This window comes from Lactuca saligna, chromosome 4, assembly GCF_052625555.1.
Source record: "Lactuca saligna cultivar CGN05327 chromosome 4, ASM5262555v1, whole genome shotgun sequence".
Lineage (NCBI taxonomy): Eukaryota > Viridiplantae > Streptophyta > Magnoliopsida > Asterales > Asteraceae > Lactuca > Lactuca saligna.
In genome coordinates, this window is record NC_136420.1 from 290,183,913 (window position 1) to 290,206,378 (window position 22,466).

At 35.1% G+C, this 22,466-nt stretch overlaps 1 protein-coding gene across 2 annotated transcripts; it reads left to right on the top strand.

Moving 5' to 3' along the window:
• Positions 1-14,151: 14,151 nt before the first annotated feature.
• LOC145043785 (protease Do-like 7) lies at positions 14,152-20,529 on the top strand. 2 transcript variants are annotated; one of them, XM_078992536.1, is made up of 22 exons: positions 14,152-14,713; positions 14,984-15,054; positions 15,185-15,319; positions 15,441-15,499; positions 15,874-15,910; positions 16,010-16,135; positions 16,235-16,324; positions 16,445-16,510; positions 16,623-16,679; positions 16,763-16,828; positions 16,926-17,033; positions 17,112-17,242; positions 17,330-17,750; positions 17,817-17,999; positions 18,088-18,193; positions 18,274-18,444; positions 18,521-18,642; positions 18,729-18,962; positions 19,052-19,267; positions 19,364-19,521; positions 19,803-19,914; positions 20,150-20,529. In XM_078992536.1, exons 1-22 carry the CDS (start codon positions 14,440-14,442, stop codon positions 20,351-20,353), a joined length of 3,147 nt encoding a protein of 1,048 aa, XP_078848662.1. In that variant the 5' UTR covers positions 14,152-14,439; the 3' UTR covers positions 20,354-20,529. The 2 variants fall into 2 exon arrangements, with proteins under 2 accessions (XP_078848662.1, XP_078848663.1); XM_078992537.1 differs by having other exon boundaries at positions 18,521-18,600.
• Positions 20,530-22,466: the final 1,937 nt, after the last annotated feature.

Consider the following 22,466-nt stretch of genomic DNA (forward strand, 5'->3'; position numbering starts at 1 on the left):
TAAGAAGTTGATTACCCGAAACGACAAATAATGAGTAATCGATATGGTGATAAATAAAATGAGTTTTATTTATACTCAAAGTGTTGAGACCATATGGGATTAGTATTATTCTTGTGTTTCACTTTGCATGTTTTGACTTCCTGAATAATTTAATTGGTTAAGAACAATCAAATTATTCGAACAAGCCATAGTCGTTCGTATGTTGGAAGTAGATATGAATGAAGACTATCGTGAATTGGTGTGTGGATTGTCTTAAAGAGTACTAGAGATAAGCAAATGTTTGCTGCAACGTTAATGAGTGCTTATGAATATGAATTTGAGCATTGGATTAAACCCATGCTCATTTGGATCACTCCATGAATTGTATCACGAGTGATTGGTGAGACGATAACATCTTATATTCTTGAAACCGAGATGTGTGAGTTGTATCTTGCTAATCGGTTGCACTTTTATAATATGTAAACGCACTAGTAACTTGGTGTTATAAAACATATTATTGTGTGTGATTCGGTGAGTAAGTGCAAGCAAACATTGTATCAAAGTTTATCCGTTCCTTTTATCCTAAGTAGGATAAAAGCGATATCTTTGGGCCCCTCGATGATTTAGTGATGACAAACGTAAATGCTCGGCCGGGCTAGGGCTAATTTGATTTGTTCAATTAGTCAGTCATCATAAATCGGAAATCGAGAAATAGTACAAAGAGAATGATTAGAAATCATGTCTCATACAATATCTAGAATGGAGGAATATATGATCCCTTATCTAAGGACACGCATATCTGATAGGATCAGAGTTGACAGCGGCTTTGGAAAGCTACGATTGCAGATCAGGATCTGAAGTCATGCGCATAATAGTTATTAGACTTATCCAAGTGGGAGACTGTTGGATTAGTGTCTATGTCCATAACTATTTTGGTATTTACTTGACCCGATGGTGCATGGTCCTTTTGGGTTGCCTTCACCAAAGCAACTTGATTGGAGAAATAAATACAGAGAGAGGTTATTATGATTTATTAATATGTTATAAGAATAATATATTAAAGGAGAAATCATATTTGTTTAATTAATATTGGTCAATAATTAATTAGGAATTAATTTTGTGATCAAGTGTAATTAATTAAACTAGAGGGGCTGATTTGTAACTATGTGATAGTTACAAAATAAGGTAAGAATTATCTTAAATATAGGGTGAACGAATTTAAGGAGATAATGCCTTAGAATTCGACTAGGATAAGGGTTTCTAAGACTTATCTTATGGTTACTTGGTGGGCAAGCAACTAGATAAGGATGAGGACTAAAACCCTAATCTTTACACCTATATAAACCCCTAAGGCTCATGAATTCGTGTAAGCCTTCCCAAGAAGTCCTAAGGATGAATTCCTACCTCTCTCCTCTCTCTTTATACCTTCTCCATTTGCTCTTGGTGTTTGTAAGCCATTAGAGGAGTGACACTTGTGACTCTAAGCATTCCAAAGTCAATTCAAGGTGGAATTGGGATTGTTATTGCTACATAACAATCAAGGTAACATCTTAAAACTAATTATATGTTAATATCGATTTCCATATGCTTGAATTAGGGTTTATAGTCTTGGATTTAAAGCATGTACAATAGAGAAACCTAGATCCAAGCATTAGGGTTTGTATGAGCACATAGGATGTCTTATGACCAAAACCCATCACTTCCAACTATCAAAGCTTGTTTTAGTCTTCATATATTATTTTTGTATTTAAATTGGTTTTTAAAACACACTAATTTTGGAACTGAAATTGGTTATATCGGTTCTTAGGATTTTGAATCCAGTCCTTAAAACACTTGAAAATCTTCGGTGTCTAGATATTTAAAAATATTTTATTCTCAAAAATCTAAATAAATTAACATTCCTAACTTAATGTAAACATAAGAAGAATAAGTTGGTTTTTCAAAAAAGAAAAAAATGTTTACATGTTTGATAATCGATGATATCATCAACCATAACAACTTAACATTTTCTTTTTTATTATAGTATCATACTTTCATTTCTATCTATAATACCCATTGCTAATATCAAATTTATGAACATCAAGTCGAAGAAGATGAGATCGTACTTCACAGCACATCAAGAAATAGCAAAAGAATTAGGATATTATAACAAACAGAAAAGTGAAAGTGTGTATATTTCTTGTATTTAGCCCAAACTTATATAAATGCAAGAAATAAAAACATACTTTGACTTACTTTTTTATGCTAGCACTCTACTTTCCTATCCTGACATTTTACCATTCTAATTACAAAATCAGCACCCTTATATTTGGAAGATATTTTACAAAGTATAATGTTGTAATAGGAAAAGTTAAAGTAGAATGTTATTATAAACAAATGAGTTAAAAGTATATTATTATTATTATTTTTATCTAACCAAATATGTCTTGATAAACGATATTGAAAGATTAAAGAAAATTTTCTCTCACACTTTGATATATGAAAGAAAAAAAAAACATAAAGAGCTAAACGCAAGATAATTAATCAAAATTGGTTACGTTAGTACATAATATGTTTGTAACTCATTATGTTGATTTTTTTTTTGGATTAAGATTAGATAAATTATGTTTAAAATAGATTAAACAAAAATCCCACCACGCTTTACTATCTTCCTTCCAAGCAGTTCAAATTCATCATACATTTACACTGTAATTATTAAATTTATCTCATGCCGTCATAAAATGACAGAAATAATTTTAAAATTTAAAGCAAGTGTAAAAGCATTGACACTAAAATTAATTTTGAACTAAAAGTTTACTCTTTGGCTTCTCTAATCTTTGTTTAAGACATAGAACCAAAATCAAAGTAGACACACAATTCATACCAGATAGACTTTTTGAGTTTTTGTAGTCTTTGGCGTATTGGTTAACCCGCTTCTTCACACACCTACAAACCAACAAAACAAATTTCAATCAAATATAAAAAAAAATTAAGAAAATATTTGGATGAATATGCTATAACTGAGTGAAATATTTTCGAGGTAGAGTGCTATAATAAGGAGAAATAAAAATAAGATGCTATAATATACAAATCAACAGAAGTACATTGTTATTTCTTTCATTTAACTCTAAAAACAAATTAGTAAACAAAGATAATTTAGAGTAGTACTTAAAAGTGGATACCTTTTGGAGTTAGTTATAGAAATACGTATTGAAAAAATGCAAATTTCCTTTTATGTTTTCTGATGATGTCATATGTTGAAGATATCTAGCCAAAAAAAAAACAAGCAAGTCATGTAGGCTACTGTTCCCATCATACTTATTACTTGATGAAAATAAGACTAACAACTCTATTCAAAAGAAACCATAAAGAAAATATAAGAATTACCTCTCTTTATGGCAAATGAAAAAATCGAAAAATAAACTTCACTTACAAAAAGGAGAAAGTTGGGCACATCGGCTTCTAGAGAGAGTAATAGGAAGAGAAAAGAATATTTTTATCGGTGTAGAAAATAGCAGAAATATCAAGAACAAACAAAATCAAAACCAATAAAAATTGAAATCTCATTGTTGTCTCCTAAGTGAAAGATACTTTCGCAACTCTAGTTGTAACCTACAATCCAAGTGGATATTACCTAAAATGTACTGCAAAGATGTATTTTTAACAAACTAAAACAGGAAAAAGTAATCCTATTTGAGATAAAAATATGCATAAATAAGTTGTTCACAAACCTTTGCCTTTGCTCTAATATATTCTCTAAAATAGTTTGACCCATGTTTTTGTTGGATTAGTGTCTAAGCCCGTAACTATATTTAGTATGTACTTGACTTGGTTGTGCATGGTCCTTTTGGGTTGCCTTCACCAAAGCAACTTGACAAGGTTATTTAGGAGAGAGAGAGAGAGAGAGAGAAGATATTATGATTTATTAATATATTATAAGAATAATACATTAAAGGAGAAATCATATTATTTGATTAATATTAGTCATAAATTAATTAGGAATTAATTTAGTGACTAAAAGAGATTCATTGAATAAAGGGGCATAAATTGTCAAATGTGTGATATTTGAGTTTTGGGCTGGGAAACCTAATGGACTAAGGGGGAAAGAAATTATGATGGGGATCCATCATATTTTCGTCCAAAGGCCCTAATCTAGAAGGTTCCATGGGCTGCTTGGTGACTAAGTTGTCCGTTAGGGTTTAGACTGAAACCATAGCAGCCTATACTATAAATAGAGGCCCTTGGTTGCAATTTTTGGTACCTTGACTCCAAGTGAAACCGTAGGACCAAATTTTAGTGTTCTTCCTCCTCTCTCATAATAGTCTTCTTGCTTGTGGTGTTTGTGAACCATTAGAGGAGTTACAATTGTGACTCTAAGCTCAAGATCAAGAAGATTCAAAGGATTTCAAGCCAATTGAAAGAGGTAAACACTTAGATTTGTTCTTATAGTGTTGATTTCGAATTATACATGCTAGATCTAGGGTTACAAATCTTGGATTAATTACATGTACAATAGAGAAGCCTAGATCCAAACTTTAGGGTTTTACATGAGCACATAGTATGTTCTTTTGCTTTAAAACCATCAGTGGTATCAGAGCCTTGATTGGTTTCTGTTGTTTGTGATGTAATTGTCGAGTTTTAGCTGAAAATCGTTTTTTAGGCCTCTGCCCTACTTAACTCGGCGAGTCAGTATCTGGACTTGGCGAGTTGGCCCAACTTGGTGAGTCCAGTAACTGACTCAGCGAGTCCGGGAGTTAGACAGAGTATATATCGGGATTTCTTGCTGTTTTGCTATAGGATAAATGCCAAAATCGTCTTTTGATAATAAAATCCGAATTTTATTGTATATAAATGATTATCCTTACAAAAACAAAAGATATTTGGATTATTTAAAATATTTTGAATAAAAGTTTCTTTATATGATAAATATGGATTATTTAAAATATTTGGTAATCATCTTGTGACTAAAATTGGATTAGGTCATATAGATAATTATAAAATTAATTATTTAATTTATATTATTTGTTATTTGATCCCTTGTGTTTTGAAGAGTTCAAAATTTGTCCTCAAGTTTTGAAATTTAAATTTTATGATTAAAAGTTTAATTTTGAATAATTAAAATTTCAAACCCTTAGAATTTTACAAATTTAAAATTTAACCCTATACTATTATATTATTACAAGATTATTTAATATATTTGTATAACTTAAAGTACTAGTCTTACCATTAGTAGGCCTCATTCATGAGGCTGATCTATAAGGGGGTATAATGTTATGGCCTATAAAATGGTTGTTTAATGGGTATCCACTCTTACCCACCGCTTCCTTGATCGGTGGAGGGTCGTTAGCCAAACGGGTAGGATATGACAATCCTCTCCTCGTTAAAAGTATAATGAATGATACAAAGTAACTACAATGTTTTTACAAATTCCCAATCTTAGTTACTTTAGGGTAAAATGTGAAAATGATGCTACTCCATGGAATTACACTTTGTACCCTTGTCAAACGTTAGTGGAGCGTGTGTGGTTAACCGACACACTAATTTGGGATCGACATTGGTAGCAAAGGGTGCCTCGATGTTTGTCATAGATCAATGGAGCGTGTGTGATTTACCAGCACATTGATTAGGTGATAGAGACATTGAGTGCACCATGTTGATTCGCATGGTTATTCACACCTTGTTTGTGATCCTCGGTATCCCAGCCACAAACTTGAAGGGCATATCAATATTTAAACATGCCATTGAAAAGTTCAATGAATCTAAAAAGAATCTAGGAGTTTTCAAATACATTTAAAACTTACATTCTTTTCGTTTTTCATGGTGGAAATTAGTGAATCGTCATTCACTTACTTTCAAATTATTTGCATTTAGATTACGGCATCCCTTTTCTAAGTTGTGAATAATGTTGTTGGATCCTAGTCCTAATTTTTCATTTGGGTGTTTAGTTGGGGATTCATTTCTAATCAAACTTTGTTCCTTTCTTTTTCAGATGTCTGCTAACAAAAACAACAACGCTTCTGGGTCATTCTCGCTGATGAACCTATGTCAAAAGGTGACATTTGATGGGTCGAATTTCAACGAGTGGATGAGGTACATTCACATGATCACTCGCTACGAGGACAAAGAATATGTCCTCGATGAGAAGCTTGAAAAGATCATCCCAGATTTTGCTACTCCTGAAGAGTTGGCCGCCTTTGAGGCCCACGAGCGTGATGCTACGAAAGTTCATTGCATCATGTTGGCCACCATGAACCTCAAACTCCAAAAGTCCTATAAGGACATGTATCCGTATGAAATGCATCCAGATTTGTTGGACAGGTACCACCAAAGCGCGAGGCAAGAGCGCTATGAGATCATTACTAATATGATCACCGCTAAGATGGGGAGTGGAGAATCCCTAACCTCTCATTTGTAGAAAATGCAGAGGTATGTTGATCGTCTTCTCAAACTTAATGTTAAGTTTGATGAGGATTTGGCTATCGACATCATCCTCCACTCCTTGCCTTCCTGCTACAACCAGTTCAGAATGACCTACCACATGAATAAAGAAGAGGTCTCCTTTAGTAACCTTCAAGGACTGCTGAGGACTGTTGAGAGCAACCTCAAGGACAAATCTGTTGCACCATCTCCTACTGTGGCTGCTCCTGTGTTGGCAATTGGCCAAGGGAATGGAAAGAAGAGGAAGGCTCCCTCAAAGAGCCACCAAAAGGGAAAGTCCCGTGATGGTTCATCCTATAGTGGGACCAAAGCAGGTTCTGCTAAACCCTCCTCCGACCCTAAGGAAGCAGAGTGCTTCTAATGCCACGAGAAGGGCCACTGGAAACGTAGCTGCCCTAAATATCTGCAGGACATTAAGGATGGGAAGATAAAGCCCACCTTCGCAGGTATATATTCTATTAAATTTAACAACTCATCACTTGCTACTTCATGGGTTTTTAATAAAGGATGTGGTTTTCACATTTGTTCTGATTTTCAAGGCCTAAGAAGAAGTAGGGAGGTGGAGCATGGGAAAATAAATTTGATTATGGGAAACAGAAGATCGTCGCCTGTTACCAGAGGCAGAGTTTATTCTTTAGTGTTGAGTAATGAGTTAGGGTTAGATTTAAACAATTGTTGCTATTCACCAGATATGGCAAATAATATCATTTATTTTCATGGATTATATAGACAGTGTCTCAGATATTCATTTGATAATAGTAATGGTTCTATTAATTTTTATTTGAATTGTGTTTTTTATTTCAATGCATTTCCTTGTAATGGAATATATGAATCTGTGTTGGTTGTACACAATTTAGGAAATGATGTGTTGAATATTGATTCGTCTAATAGTCTAGACAAAGCATGCTTGTTGCATTGTCGCCTTGGCCATGTCAACAAGAAACGCATAGCCCAAATCCAAAAGGATGGAGTGTTGGAGTCATTCGACCTTAGGGACGATGACATGTGTGAATCTTATTTACTTGGGAAGATGACCAAGTCCCCCTTTAATGGAGCTTGTGAAAGGGGTGAGGGTCTATTGGATCTCATACACACCGATGTGTGTGGTCCTTAAGATTCACCACAAGGGACGCTTGCCGCTTCTACATGACTTTTATGGATGATTATAGTAGATATGGATATATCTACTTAATCAAGCAAAAGTCATAAACCTTTAAAAAATTCAAAGAGTTTACAAATGAAGTGGAAAATCAGTTGGGCAGGAAAATCAAGATGCTTCGGTCAGACCGAGGAGGAGAATACCTAAGTCTTGAGTTTCACGACTATCTAAAGGAATGCTAAATTGTTTCGCAATTGACGCCTCCGAGAACGCCACAATTGAATGGTGTGGCTGAGAAACATAATCGGACCTTGTTGGACATGGTTCATTCTATGATGAGTCGGGCTTCGTTACCAATAGCTTTCTGAGGTATGCCTTAGAGACTGCCGCCCATATCCTTAACCTAGTTCCCACCAAGAAGGTTGCCAAAACACCTCACGAGATGTGGACAGGGAAAGCTCCGTAGTTGGCACATATCAATGTTTGGGGTTGTGAGGCTTTCGTAAGACAAGAGACTCACGAAAAGCTCGAGCCTTATAGTGAGAAGTGTTATTACATTGGCTATCCGCAGAAGTCCTTTAGCTATATCTTCTACAGACCGAGTGACAATTTTGTCTTCGTTGCGAGAAGAGGGGTTTTCCGAGAAAGAGAACTTATAAGCCAAGAGGACAGTGGGAGACAAATTGATCTTGAAGAGATTCAAGAGCAAAGCGATGAAGGAACTTCTAACACTGACACTCAACCTGAGGAGGAAACTCCTGTTGAACCTGTTGAAGAGTATTTACCTCTTAGACGTTCCAGTAGGGCTACTGTTCCACCCCAGTTGTATGGATTCCATATTACTAATGAAGGGGATACATTTATTAGTGATAGTACACTAGTAAATTTGGACGAACCTAGCAGCTACAAGGAAGCCATGGCAGGTCCGGAGTATGCTAAGTGGAAAGAGGCAATGGACAGCGAGATTCAGTCCATGTATGACAACCAAGTTTGGAATTTGGTTGACAATGTGCCGGGTCGTAAGACAGTCGGGTGCAAGTGGAGCTTCAAGAAGAAGATAGACATGGATGGGAAAGTGCACACTTATAAAGCGCGATTGGTCGCAAAGGGATTTACTCAAACTCCTGGACTTGACTATGATGAGACCTTCTCGCCAGTTGCCAAGATAAAGTCTATTAGGGTGATGCTTGCAATAGTTGCGTTTCATGATTATGAAATATGGTAGATGTACATGAAAACTGCTTTTCTTAATGGAAAGTTGGTTGAGGATGTTTACATGAATCAGCCAGAGGGTTTTGTCAATGCAAAGCATCCGAATAGAGTGTGTAAGCTTGAGAAATCCATTTATGGATTAAAGCAAGCGTCTCGCAGATGGAATATTTGTTTTGATGAGAAGGTTAAAGAGTTTGGCTTTCTGCAAAGCGAAGATGAGTCATGTGTGTATGTCAAGGCCAGTGGGAGTATAGTGAGCTTCCTCGTATTGTATGTTGATGACATACTACTCATAGGAAACGACATCCCAACCTTGCAGGAGGTTAAGTCCTGGCTTGGGACGTGTTTCACTGTGAAGGACCTCGGAGAGGCTGCGTATATTCTGGGAATAAGGATAGTAAGAAACAGAAGTAAGAGACTGATAGGACTCTGTCAGGATACATACTTGGATAAGGTAGTAAAGCGTTTTAGTATGGAAAATTCCAAGAAAGGGGAGTTGCCAATCCAAAGCAATACCAATTTGAGTAAGACTCAAAGCCCGAGTACAGAGGTAGAAATAGCTTATATGAGTCGAGTACCTTACGATTCCGCAGTTGGCTCGATCACGTACGCTATGACTTGTACTTGCCTTGATGTGGCCTTCGCTTTGAGCATGGTCAACACGTATCAGGGAAACCCTGGTAGAGTGCATTGGACTGCAATTAAGAATATTCTTAAGTACCTTCAGAGGACCAAGAAATGGTTTCTAGTCCTCGGTGGGAGTGATAACTTAAGGGTACGAGGGTACAGTGACGCTAGTTTCCAGACGGATCGGGATAATTATCGTTCGCAGTTAGGCTGGGTCTTTACCCTTAATGGAGGAGCAGTGACTTGGAACAGTTCCAAGTAGGAGACTGTGGCTGATTCAACGTGTGAATCACAGTACATTACAGCAAGTGAAGCGTCAAAAGAGGCAATATGGTTGAACAACTTCATTGGAGACCTTGGAGTTGTGCCATCCATAAAGGAGCCCATGGAAATTTTCTATGATAATGAAGGAGCGGTTTCCTTAACCAAGAACCAAGGGATCACGGTAGATCCAGGCATATCGACAGAAAATACCAGTATATCGAACATCGGGTAGAAGATGGACTCATCGTAGTGAAGAGGGTATTGTTAGAAGATAACCCAGCAGATCCCCTTACGAAGGGACTGAGCAGGGTTAAGCACTTGCAGCATGCTAGGAGCATCGGGCTGAAGGACGATGTGAGTTTAGATTAGATAGATAGGAAACGTGTAATAGATCATTTGTACTTGACATTTGATATAAATAAAGGTGTTTTATTTAAGAGTAAAGTTACTATCTTGTGTTGGTTATTTATCTATTATTTCAGTTTTGCATGTTTTGACTTCCTGAATAATAAGATTATTCAAACGATCCACAATCATTCATATATTGGAAGTAGATATGAAAGAAGATTGTCATGAATCTATTTGTAGATTGTCTAAAAGGTTTTAGACATAGCAATAGTTTGTTGCAAAGTTCATGAATGCGTATGAATTGTGATGTGAGCATTGGAATAAACTTGCATTTGCTAGTATCACTTCATGGTTTACCTCAGGTTATCGCAAAGTGATAATATCTTATAGTCTTAAAACTTAGAGATACAGTTATTGTTTGTTGGTTGGTTATGCATTGATGATGTGTAAACACATTAGCAACTTGATGTTATAAAACACATTATTGTGCATAATTTAATTAGTAAATAGTAAATGCATATGAGTCGAAGTTAATTTTTTCCTTTTATTCTAAGAGAATAAAGGTGATATCTTGGCCACTCGATGATTTGGTTTGACTTATGTGTCAGGCCCGGTCGGAACAAGGTTGATGTGTTCAACTAAGGTCTATGTCGAACAAATCAAAGATCGAGAAACAAAGTGTTGAACAATAAGTATTGTGAGCATGATGTATAGAACAAAGGATTATATGATCCCTTATCTGAAGGACGAGTTACTCATCAGAGTTGACAGCGACGTGTAAGAGCTATGATTGCTGATTGGATCCCGAAGTCATATGTGAGATATAGTTACTAGACTTATCCAAGTGGGAGACTGTTGGATTAGTGTCTAAGCCCGTAACTATATTTGGTATGTACTTGACCCGGTTGTGCATGGTCCTTTTAGGTTGTCTTCACCAAAGCAACTTAACAAGGTTATTTAGGAGAGAGAGAAGATATTATGATTTATTAATATATTATAAGAATAATATATTAAAGGAGAAATCATATTATTTGATTAATATTAGTCATAAATTAATTAGGAATTAATTTGGTGACTAAAAGAGATTAATTGAATAAAGGGGCATAAACTTTCAAATGTGTGACAGTTGAGTTTTGGGTTGGGAAACCTAATGGACTAAGCGGGAACGAAATTATGATGGGGATCCATCATATTTTCTTCCAAAGGCCCTAATCTAGAAGTTTCCATGGGTTGCTTGGTAACTAAGTTGTCTGTTAGGGTTTAGACTGAAAACCTAGCAGTCTACACTATAAATAGAGGCCCTTCGTTGCAATTTTCGGTACCTTGACTCCAAGTGAAACCCTAGGGCCGAATTTTAGTGTTCTTCCTCCTCTGTCATAATAGCCTTCTTGCTTGTGGTGTTTGTGAACCATTAGAGGAGTTACAATAGTGACTCTAAGCTCAATATCAAGAAGATTTAAAGGATTTCAAGCTAATTGAAAGAGGTAAACACTTAGATCTGTTCTTATAGTGTTGATTTCGAATTATGCATGCTAGATCTAGGGTTACAAGTCTTGGATTAATTACATGTACAATAGAGAAGCCTAGATCCAGATTTAGGGTTTTGCATGAGCCCATAGGATGTTCTTTTGCTTTAAAACCATCAGTTTTGACCTTATCTTTGGCCGAAAGCTCAACTGGGAAGAGGGATGGGGATAGTATGTGGTTTATTTGTGTATGCTCTGTAAATGGAAAAATTCAGAGTTGAAAATCGCAATGTTGTCAAATAAAATATTGAAAATACTTCAATTTCATCCAAAAAGTATAAAACCATAGCCTATCCAAAATCTTTGTTAAAACAATTTTTAAAATTCTTCTAGGAATCCAATCATAGTCATGATTGACATTCAAACCAACAATTTTCTTTAAGCACCAAGTCATATATATATATATATATATATATATATATATATATATATATATATATATATATATATATATATATATATATATGAAAGCCTTTATAGGATATAGTTTTTCATAAGGACTTACATCAAGAATAACAATTAGGGTAAAGGCAGATATTACATAAATAGGAATACCCTAACATAGATGTTAATGAAATAGACTACAAAAAGGTGTTTTTACAGATTTGTCATCAAGGCGTTCAGCGAGATGCTTTATGATTTTAGGTGGAATGGTCAAATGGATGAGTACTCCAGAGATGCTACATGCCTACATCTAAAATTACTGCACCCACGTGTTTGTGTATACTTTCATCATCATCCACCAGTCAGTTACTTAGAGTAGCTAAGATGTTCAACCAAAACAATATTAAAAAATAGGGTTAAATGTGAAACATAGAAAATCAATTGAAAGATGATAACATATGGAAGATCTATCTCCGTCTCAGAAAGTGGGTTTATGAATACGATCTAGAGAACAAACCATATGTAAAAATTGAAATCGGCTTGCAAAGAAATATTGCTTCAAAATCTATCTGCAACATCAAAACCCTTCTTGATGAGCCTATATCTTTCTGAAAGTCCATTTTTTGTATCCTCGGGTCTGATTCTCGAAAAATAAACGAAAAATAACAAAAAAATATAGAGATGGAAAGAGAGAGGAGAGGAGGAAAGGAGGGAGAAACAGAAGATCATATTGAGATAAGTATTTTTATAAATCAATATTCATACAAAAAACCTAAATCGTCCCACCCGGAAACGTCAAGGGGAATGTTAAGGGGAAGGGTAGAAAGGCAAACCTAAATTCCAAACCTTGTTGTCAGAGTTGGGAGGGGGGAGACGGCGCCATAGCTTCACGACCTAGACATTGCCTTGAATCCCAAAGAAGAAGAATAAGGATTACCACTAACCATTGATCAGATCGAGGGTTCGAATGGGCAAGTATTGAACCGAATGTTTACCATAGAAGCCTTAGTCCATCGATTTCAATTTTGGATAGATTATGTTCCTTGTTTGTAAAAAAAAAACATCGTCATTTCAAAACAGATTAAGAAGTTTTGAATTAAAAAAAAAAAAAATCAGAGATCAGATAAGGAAATAGGACAGAAAATGAGGAAGACAATCAAGACCGGAAGATATGCAAAGCACCGATTCAAATCCCTAAATTTTTTGGTTCTTAAACGTAGAATAAACAGGTGAAGATCACATTCCTATTTGGGTAATTTCAAGAATTCACTTAGAAAATTGAGCGGGAAAAATCGATTTGGGGAAGTTGATTGACTGACACGTGGCAGAAATTGTACTGTTTTATTAGAAGATAAGATATAAATATATATATATATATATATATATATATATATATATATATATATGTTTTATGCAACCCGTATAAAATACGGGTCTCATAACTAGTACTATAATAAAATACTAGACATTAGGTGGCTATGCTAACCCAATGGTATTAATTTATATTATTATAAATTAAACAATCAAGCATGGAACAAACCACATCACATATATAACAAACAAACACATACATGTATATGATTTTTTTATTGTCCAATAAGAATTGTAGATTTTAAATATATCTTCATAAGCATATTCTAGCAATATTTTATTTATAATATATACTCTCTCCGTCCCAATGTCCCATAATAATAGTCTATGTTTCTTTTTTGATTTGTCCCAAAATAATAGTGTACATCTAAAAATAAATATTCATTTTACCAAAATACCCTCATTATTAGTTAAATTACCATGAAATTTAATGCAACTACCATGAAATTAAATACAACAAAAGGGTAAAAATATCATTTTATTTAATAAAATTAATGGTAATTAATGTTTCTTTAATTTGTATTTTTTGTCTATGGATAATAATTTTGGAAGGGTGGAGTACATGAAACAATTAATTTCTAATTTTTATGAGAAATTAAATATCCTTCTACTCTTTATACCTAATATCTTCCTATATATTTAGATGATAACAAATGTTATTTAATTTAATTTAAATTTAAATTGAATATTAAATTTATACGTTTGTCATCATTTTAAATAAATAGAAAAAAAATAAGATCAAAAAATAAAAATATATTTACTTTCTCAATTTTTATTATTATGGTAAAAGAGAAAAGTTTGATACCTAATCTGGTGAGTTTGTTGTTCGTTGACCATATCACCAACCAACGGTTGACTATGATGACATACGAAGGGTATTTTGGTAATTTAATATCAAGGGTTGAAAAAGCTGCAGCACGAACTGAAATGGACGAATTAGCGACTTGGTTGAGTGTAATTTTAACATCTCTCTCTTGATCGCAATAACAACTGCACTCACTTCGCGGTTGCAGTACCCGTCGCCGTCGCCGTCGCCGGAGTTTCAGTACCAGCCGCAGTGCTCCGGCTCATACGGGCGCATACTCATAATTCATAAACTCACTCGAAGAGATCGCATTTTACATCTAACGTCTAAACCCTAATCACCAGTTGCTACGGTTTCAGATAACAAGACAAAGAAGAAAAAGCTACTGGAATTTAGGTTTTGAGGAGATGGAGGATTCATTGGAGAAGTTATTAGAATCGGAGTCATCGGAAATGAAGGATGAGCTGTCAATGGAAATCGATCCTCCGTTCAAAGAGAACCATGCGACCGCTGAGGATTGGAGGAAAGCGCTGCATAACGTGGTTCCGGCGGTGGTGGTGCTTCGTACGACTGCCTGCCGAGCTTTTGACACCGAATCTGCGGGTGCTAGCTATGCTACCGGGTTTGTTGTCGACAAGCGTCGGGGAATTATACTAACTAATCGCCATGTGGTTAAACCAGGTAAGCTGAGGTACTTCTTTTCATCATCAGCCACCACTTTTCAAATTTAGGGAAAATGTTAACGATATACGTGATCTCAGATTGAGAAACCTGAGAACATTGGATCAGTTCTGAAAAGACTGATTGTGCAACAAGGGAGTAGAAATTAGTAATCATGATCTTAATACGGAAACAAAAAAGTTACCTTTTCAATGCTTCTGGATACATAATGTATTATGATTAGCTTCTTTAAGGTGTTATTTATGGCTGATGTGGTTATATCTTTTGTAGGTCCTGTAGTAGCAGAAGCTACATTTGTAAATCGTGAAGAGACTCCAGTCTATCCCATATACAGAGACCCTGTGAGTCATTTTAATGGATCATAGATATCTTACGAGACTTACTTCAGTACCTAGGTTTTCAAACGTTCAATTTACTAATTCAAAGAGGCATTTTGTGAATGATAACAATATTATGTTTTCACAATTTTAGGTTCATGATTTTGGATTCTTTCGTTATGATCCTGCTGCAATTCAGTTCCTGAGCTATGAAGAGATCCCTCTTGCCCCTGAAGCTGCTTGTGTTGGACTGGAAATTAGAGTTGTTGGTAATGATAGTGGAGAGAAGGTATGATGATTATGTGAAGCCATGGTTGTGTACTTGTGTACATGATTTTTAGTCACACAGGGGTATAAAATTGAACACTATTGTCAATTTTCATGATCATATCTTTGGGTGAAACTTACAGATCTCTATTTTGGCTGGTACCCTTGCTCGTCTGGATAGGGATGCTCCACATTATAAAAAGTATGCTGCTTCACTATTTTTTATACTTTTTTACCTTTATTTATATCACTCGACCCCAAACCTAACTAATGTTAAACTCAAAATAAGCAAGGGCAAAAACGTAAAGAAAATTTCAAACTTGACTTAATGTGGTAATGTATAGACAACTAGATATCTGGATGTAGTCAGAAAAAATAAACAAGGGCAAAAAGGTAAGAAGTTTTCAAATTTGACTTAATGTAGTAGTAATGTGTAGTCTGTAGACAACTAGATATCTGGATGTAGTCATAGAAATAAGCAAGGGCAAAAAGGTAAGAAATTTATGATTATATTATATGCAATATGAGTTTAAAATTCATGTTTGAACTAAAAAGATCTATTTTTCCTTACTGTAGGGATGGATACAACGATTTCAATACTTTCTACATGCAGGTGAGCTTCCTGTAATTATTAAGCTTAAATTTTATGATTTTCTTCCAATCTTTTTAATTTTTAATTTTTAATTTTTATTTTTCCACACACACACACCAGGCTGCTTCAGGTACTAAAGGTGGTTCAAGTGGTTCCCCGGTGATTGATTGGCAAGGAAGGGCAATTGCATTAAATGCTGGCAGCAAGACTTCTAGTGCTTCAGCATTTTTCTTCCCTCTAGAACGCGTTAGTTAACAATTATCAAACTTTATTCTTATTATTTATATTTATAAAGTAAAAAATTAAAAAAAAAAGTTACATCTTATATAAATAATATCGTTGCAGGTGGTGAGGGCTTTAAATTTCTTACAAAAGGGAAGAGCTTCTGGTCAAGATAATTGGGAGGCTGTTTCAATACCTCGTGGTACCCTCCAGGTTTGTTTGTTTTAACTTTTAACTTTTAATTAAATGAGACTTCTTGAATCTTGATTTTGATTTTGATTACCCTTTTTCAAAATGATTCGTATTTACATTTATGCCACTGCTTTTATTTAGACAACCTTTGTCCACAAAGGATTTGATGAAACCCGTAGGCTAGGCCTGCAAACCGAAACAGAGCAGGTATGTGGTTTTATACTTTTATTCATCTTTTTATTCTTTTTTCTTTTTATTAAATAAAAAAAAAAAAAAAAAAAAAAAAAAACTTGAATTTTATTTGTGGATTATTTGTTAGCTTGTTCGCCATGCATCTCCACTAAGTGAAACGGGAATGCTTGTTGTTGATTCTGTGGTAAGTGATAAGTCTCCTTTCATTATATCTGTAGTTTTAGCAGTATGTTTTATGGGTGATGCCTACGTGGACATATGATGTAGGTGCCAGGTGGCCCAGCTTATAACCATTTAGAGCCAGGTGATGTACTTGTTCGCATGAATGGTGAGGTATGTATATGTATAAAATATAAAATATAAAATATAAAAATAAATCTCACCATATTTCATACAAACAAATACTAATTTACAACAAATGTATATACAGGTTACTACTCAGTTTCTGAAAATGGAGACTTTACTTGATGATAGTGTTGGCCAAAATGTTGAGTTACAGTTTGAAAGAGGTGGCACACCTTTAACTGTTCAGTTAAAGGTAAGATTTTGTAATTTGTAAAAGTCAAAATAGTAGTCAACGATACTAAAATCTCCATTATGTAATTGTTATCTTCAGGTGGAAGATCTACACTCCATAACACCAAATCATTTTCTTGAAGTTAGTGGTGCTGTTATACACCCTCTCTCCTATCAACAGGCTAGGAATTTTCGTTTTCACTGTGGTCTTGTATATGTATCAGAACCTGGGTAAGTTTAAGTTTAAATTTAAAGTTGTTTAAAATTTCTTTAGTATGATATGATAACTTAACTTTTGTCATATCTATATCTATGCAGTTACATGTTGTACAGAGCAGGGGTCCCACGACATGCAATTATCAAGAAATTAGCAAGTAAAGACATTTCAAATCTTCAAGACTTGATCAATGTTCTTTCTAATTTAAGTAAAGGAGCTAGGGTTCCTTTAGAGTACATAAGCTATACAGATAGGCATAGGAGGAAGTCTGTTCTTGTTACAGTTGATCGCCATGAGTGGTATGCTCCACCTCAGATCTACACCCGTGATGATAATTCTGGTATTTGGGTAGGAAAACAAGCTCTGGTTGTGGGTCCCACTTTGGAAGTTATTAAAGGTGTTGATGTTGGTGAACAAGTGGCTAATGGTATTACAAATATGGAAGATTCATCATCTGATAATGGGAATGGGAATGCTTCTGTTGCTGAACGTGTTATAGAACCCACTCTTGTCATGTTTGAGGTAAATTACAAAATTTTAACATTTGATTGGATTGATGTTGATGTATGATGTGATATGACATGGTAGGTTTATGTACCATCATCATGTATGCTTGATGGGGTCCACTCACAGCATTTTGTTGGAACTGGTGTGATTATATATCATTCACAAGACATGGGATTGGTTGCAGTTGACAAGAACACTGTTGCCATATCAGCATCTGATGTCATGCTTTCTTTTGCTGCCTTTCCTATAGAAATCCCAGGAGAGGTAAATTAAATACGATTATGAAACAGAGAAATTAACTTTTTAACTTTTAATTCTTAAAATTAAATCTCCTAATTAAGTACTTTTTCAGGTGGTGTTTCTTCACCCTGTTCATAATTATGCTATTATTGCATATGACCCTTCTGCCCTTGGAGCTACTGGTGCTTCATTAGTACGAGCTGCTCAACTTCTTCCTGGTAGGCAAAGTTTTGTTATTTTTTGCCATTTTAGTTGATACTGATTTTATTTTATTTTTTTATTTTAAAAAAAAAAATAGAACCTGGTTTGCATCGTGGAGAGAGTGTATACCTTGTGGGGTTAAGTAGAAGCTTACAAACAACATCTAGAAAATCTGTTGTGACAAACCCATGTGCAGCTTTAAACATAAGCTCAGCTGATTCTCCACGTTATAGAGCAACCAACATGGAAGTGATTGAGCTCGACACAGGTGCTATTACTAATCTATATCACATTCAATAATTTTAAAGAGATGGATCTTTTATTGTTTTATAAAATTTATGCAGATTTTGGTAGCAATTTTTCGGGGGTGCTTACGGATGAGGAAGGAAGGGTTAAAGCAATATGGGGAAGCTTCTCAACTCAGGTTTGTACTAATCATCGATCAAAAAACAAAAAGAAAAGGAAGGTTGGTTGGTTGGTTGGTTTTCTTTAGTCCTATTGGAATCACTAATAGGTCAATTAATGCTCTTGATATTTAAATCCTAATTTCAGATAAAATACGGGGTGAATTCATCTGAAGACCATCAATTTGTTAGAGGCATTCCTATACATTCCATAAGCCAAGTCCTTGATAAAATCATATCAGGCGCAAAAGCAAAAGGTCCCTCCCTTCTTATAAATGGCGTAACAAGACCCATGCCTTTAGTTAGGATTTTGGAAGTTGAGCTTTATCCTACTTTGCTTTCCAAGGCTAGAAGTTTTGGCCTCAACAACAATTGGATTCAAGTATGTTTCTTTTTTTAATTTTTTCTTATCGTCAAATTATATTTGTATAGATTTATATATATATATTTTTTTTATAAATTTGTTGTCAGGCTCTTGCGAAAAAGGATCCTGTGAGACGTCAAGTTCTACGGGTGAAAGGCTGTTTGGCTGGATCTAAAGCTGAGAATTTATTAGAACAAGGGGATATGGTGTTGGCTATTAATAAAAAGCCAGTTACATGTTTTCAAGATGTTGAAGATGCATGTCATGCATTGGATCTTTCTGATAACATGGAAGAGAAACTTCAATTAACCATATTTCGTCAGGTTCGTTTAATCAATTATATATATATGGTTCTTGTTTTTTTAGATTATTTTAATTCTGTTGAAATTGATGATTCTTATTTGTGGTTTTTCTCTCAGGGATGTGAAATTGAAGTTGTTGTGGGAACTGATATACGAGATGGAAATGGTACAAAACGTGTTATAAATTGGTGTGGATGTTTTGTACAGGAACCTCACCCAGCAGTGCGTGCCCTTGGCTTTCTTCCTGAAGAAGGCCATGGTGTATATGTCACCAGGTACCATTTTTCTCATATCTTTTACTAAATTACATTTTTAGTCCCTGAGTTTAGTTGGTTTTTGCAATTTTAGTCCCCAAAAATATAGTCATTTATTTTACTTGGGCAACAAGAACCAGAAAGGTTACAAAAACCTCAAATAAGAACTAACACTACAAGAGGACTAAAACTGAAAAAATCATCTATACTCAGGGACCAAAGATGTAATTTACTCTATATGTGTTTCATCAGTTTTATGTTTTAAGAAAGAATTTAATTGGGGTACTAAATAAAATTTGCAGGTGGTCTCATGGGAGTCCTGTGCACAGATATGGTTTATATGCTCTTCAATGGATAGTGGAAGTTAATGGGAAACCAACTCCTGACTTGGATGCTTTTGTTAATGTCACAAAGGTATTAATCAACATTTTACCCTTACATTCCAAAGAAAAAAATATATATATATATATATATATATATATATATATATATATATATATATATATATATATATATATATATATATATATATATTCATCACACTCAACGTGAGAGGAGTTGGTTTTTTTGGCTTAACACATTAAGTCATTCTACTATACCAAGAAACTGGTAAAATGAAAGTAGTGTATTGAATTCTATCTTGGTATAGGAAATTGAAGATGGAGAATTTGTTCGTGTAAGAACAATCCACTTAAATGGGAAGCCACGAGTGTTGACACTGAAACAAGATCTACACTACTGGCCTACATGGGAGCTAAGATTTGATCCAGAAACTTCAATGTGGCAAAGAAAGACTATTAAGTCATTAGCAACTGGAGATAATAATAATAATAAAAATAATAATAGCCTTTGAAAACCATGTACATACTCCATATTTCAAAATCCTAAGTCCTATCTTATATATTTGTTTCTGGAGTTGCCTTAATTCAACTTCCAGATATACATATTATATAACTTATATACATTACTTCATGTACATTTCATGTCAAATAATTATAACAGTGTAATTTAATTTGCATTTTGGAATCATGGTTTTTGTTTCTTAGCCTCTTTGGTTATATACATATATCAGATTTAAAAAGATTATATATATATAAGAAAAAGGTTATGAATTACATTACAAGAATTCTGAAGGTGAATTTGCATCTGGCTTTCCATTGTCATCCAAAACACCTGGATGCTGCAAATTCTGCAAAACCTGTGGACCCAAATTCCCCAATCCATCATTCCCAGATCCAAAAAACTGACAAAAAACCCTAGCCATAACTCCAAGAATCTGCATTTGATTCTGGCAAGCATTAGCATGCAATTGCATCATCTGTTTCTCATGTTCCATTTGCATACTCACCATCTTCTCCCTCCATTTCATCTCCTCCTCCTCCCACCGCTCCTCCACCGCCATCCGCCGCCTCCTCTCCTCCTCGAATTCCATTTCTAACTTCACCCTGCTCTCCACTTCCCTTCTCCCCATCACCATTAACAACTCTTCTTCTTCTTCTTCTTCTTCTTCTTCAGCATCGTCATCCTTTTCTTTTCCATGGATGTTTATGTTCTTCCTTTCTTCTCTCGCTAAACCACCTTCCTCTCTCCTCCTCCTCTTCTCTTCTCTCCTCAACACAACATCTCTCAGCTCCAACATTTGAGCTCCGACTAACCCTAACATCCTCCCACCTACTCCTTTCCGAAGCTTCTTCACGTGAACTGAACCAGAATCATCGGTTTCCTCTTTCTCACTATCACCATCGTCATCGTTATCGTTATCGTCATCTTCATCGTTCTGCAATTCGTCAAAACCTAATCCGAAAAACTCATCTCCACCGTTACGTGAATACGCAAAACCGGAATCGGCAAATAGATCGCCGCCGACGTCGCTAAACCGCTTGTTGTCTCTAGATTCGAGCTCGATGTCGCCGAAAACTTCCTTATACTTCATGAAATTCTCCCAGTGATTCTCCCCGTCTTTCCAGTTGTATTCGCTATCCGAAACCCTAATTTTTTGCTTCACTCCTAAGTACTGATGACGCATGTTTTGGACTTTTATTGATACGTCACGCCATGACCACTTGAACGGGAAGCTGCTCGGGTCACGAAGGTGGTGGACGGAGTTGACATGTTCGGCGATTGGCTTGAATTTCTTTTCTCTGGTTTTTAGCTTCGCTAGGGCGCCGGAGGTGTCGAGGTCGGAGTATTTGGTCAGAAGCGTTTGTTCTTCGAGCTCTGACCACTTCTTGCGCTTCATTGGTCTTCTACTGACAATTGATCGGAAAACTCGGGGGATTTTACGGATTCATTGGCCGGAGTTGGAGGAGGAGCGAAAATAGGGGAAGGATGTGTGAGAATATAACATCTGTTTGTGAGAGATTGGGCGAGGAAGGATGGAAGATATATATAAGTATTAATTAGCCCCTCGTCTTTCATAAGTTTTGCATTTATATAATGAAACAAATTTTTATATCAATTAAGGAATTGCGTAGAGATTTCAAACAAAATCATGTGTAAATTGGCCATACAACAAAATTAGTTTCGACAAATCTTCATAAATTGTTCATGTGGTATCTCGAAATCAAAAGTTTAGTCAATAAGTTTAAAAGTTTTACAAATAGTTCTTGTGGTTTCAAAACTTTTATTGTTTCACTCTGTGTTGTTAATTAAATGATATTTTCATTATTTGAATATGACAGGAACTATTTATGAAGTTTTGTTTTATTTAAAAAAAAGCAAAAAATAAAATATAATTATTTAATATAAAAGGCTCTCTCTCTCTCTCTCTCTCTCTCTCTCTCTCTCTCTCTCTCTCTCTCTCTCTCTCTCTCTCTCTCTCTCTCTCTCTCTCTCTCAAAAAGAACCCATCTCAAGAATCTGAAATAAAAAATACCCATAATCAAATTTATTGTTGTTGGTTTTGAATAATTTGGATTTGAAGAATCCTCCACTATTTTTCACTCGACTACCTTTTTAGAAGCGTA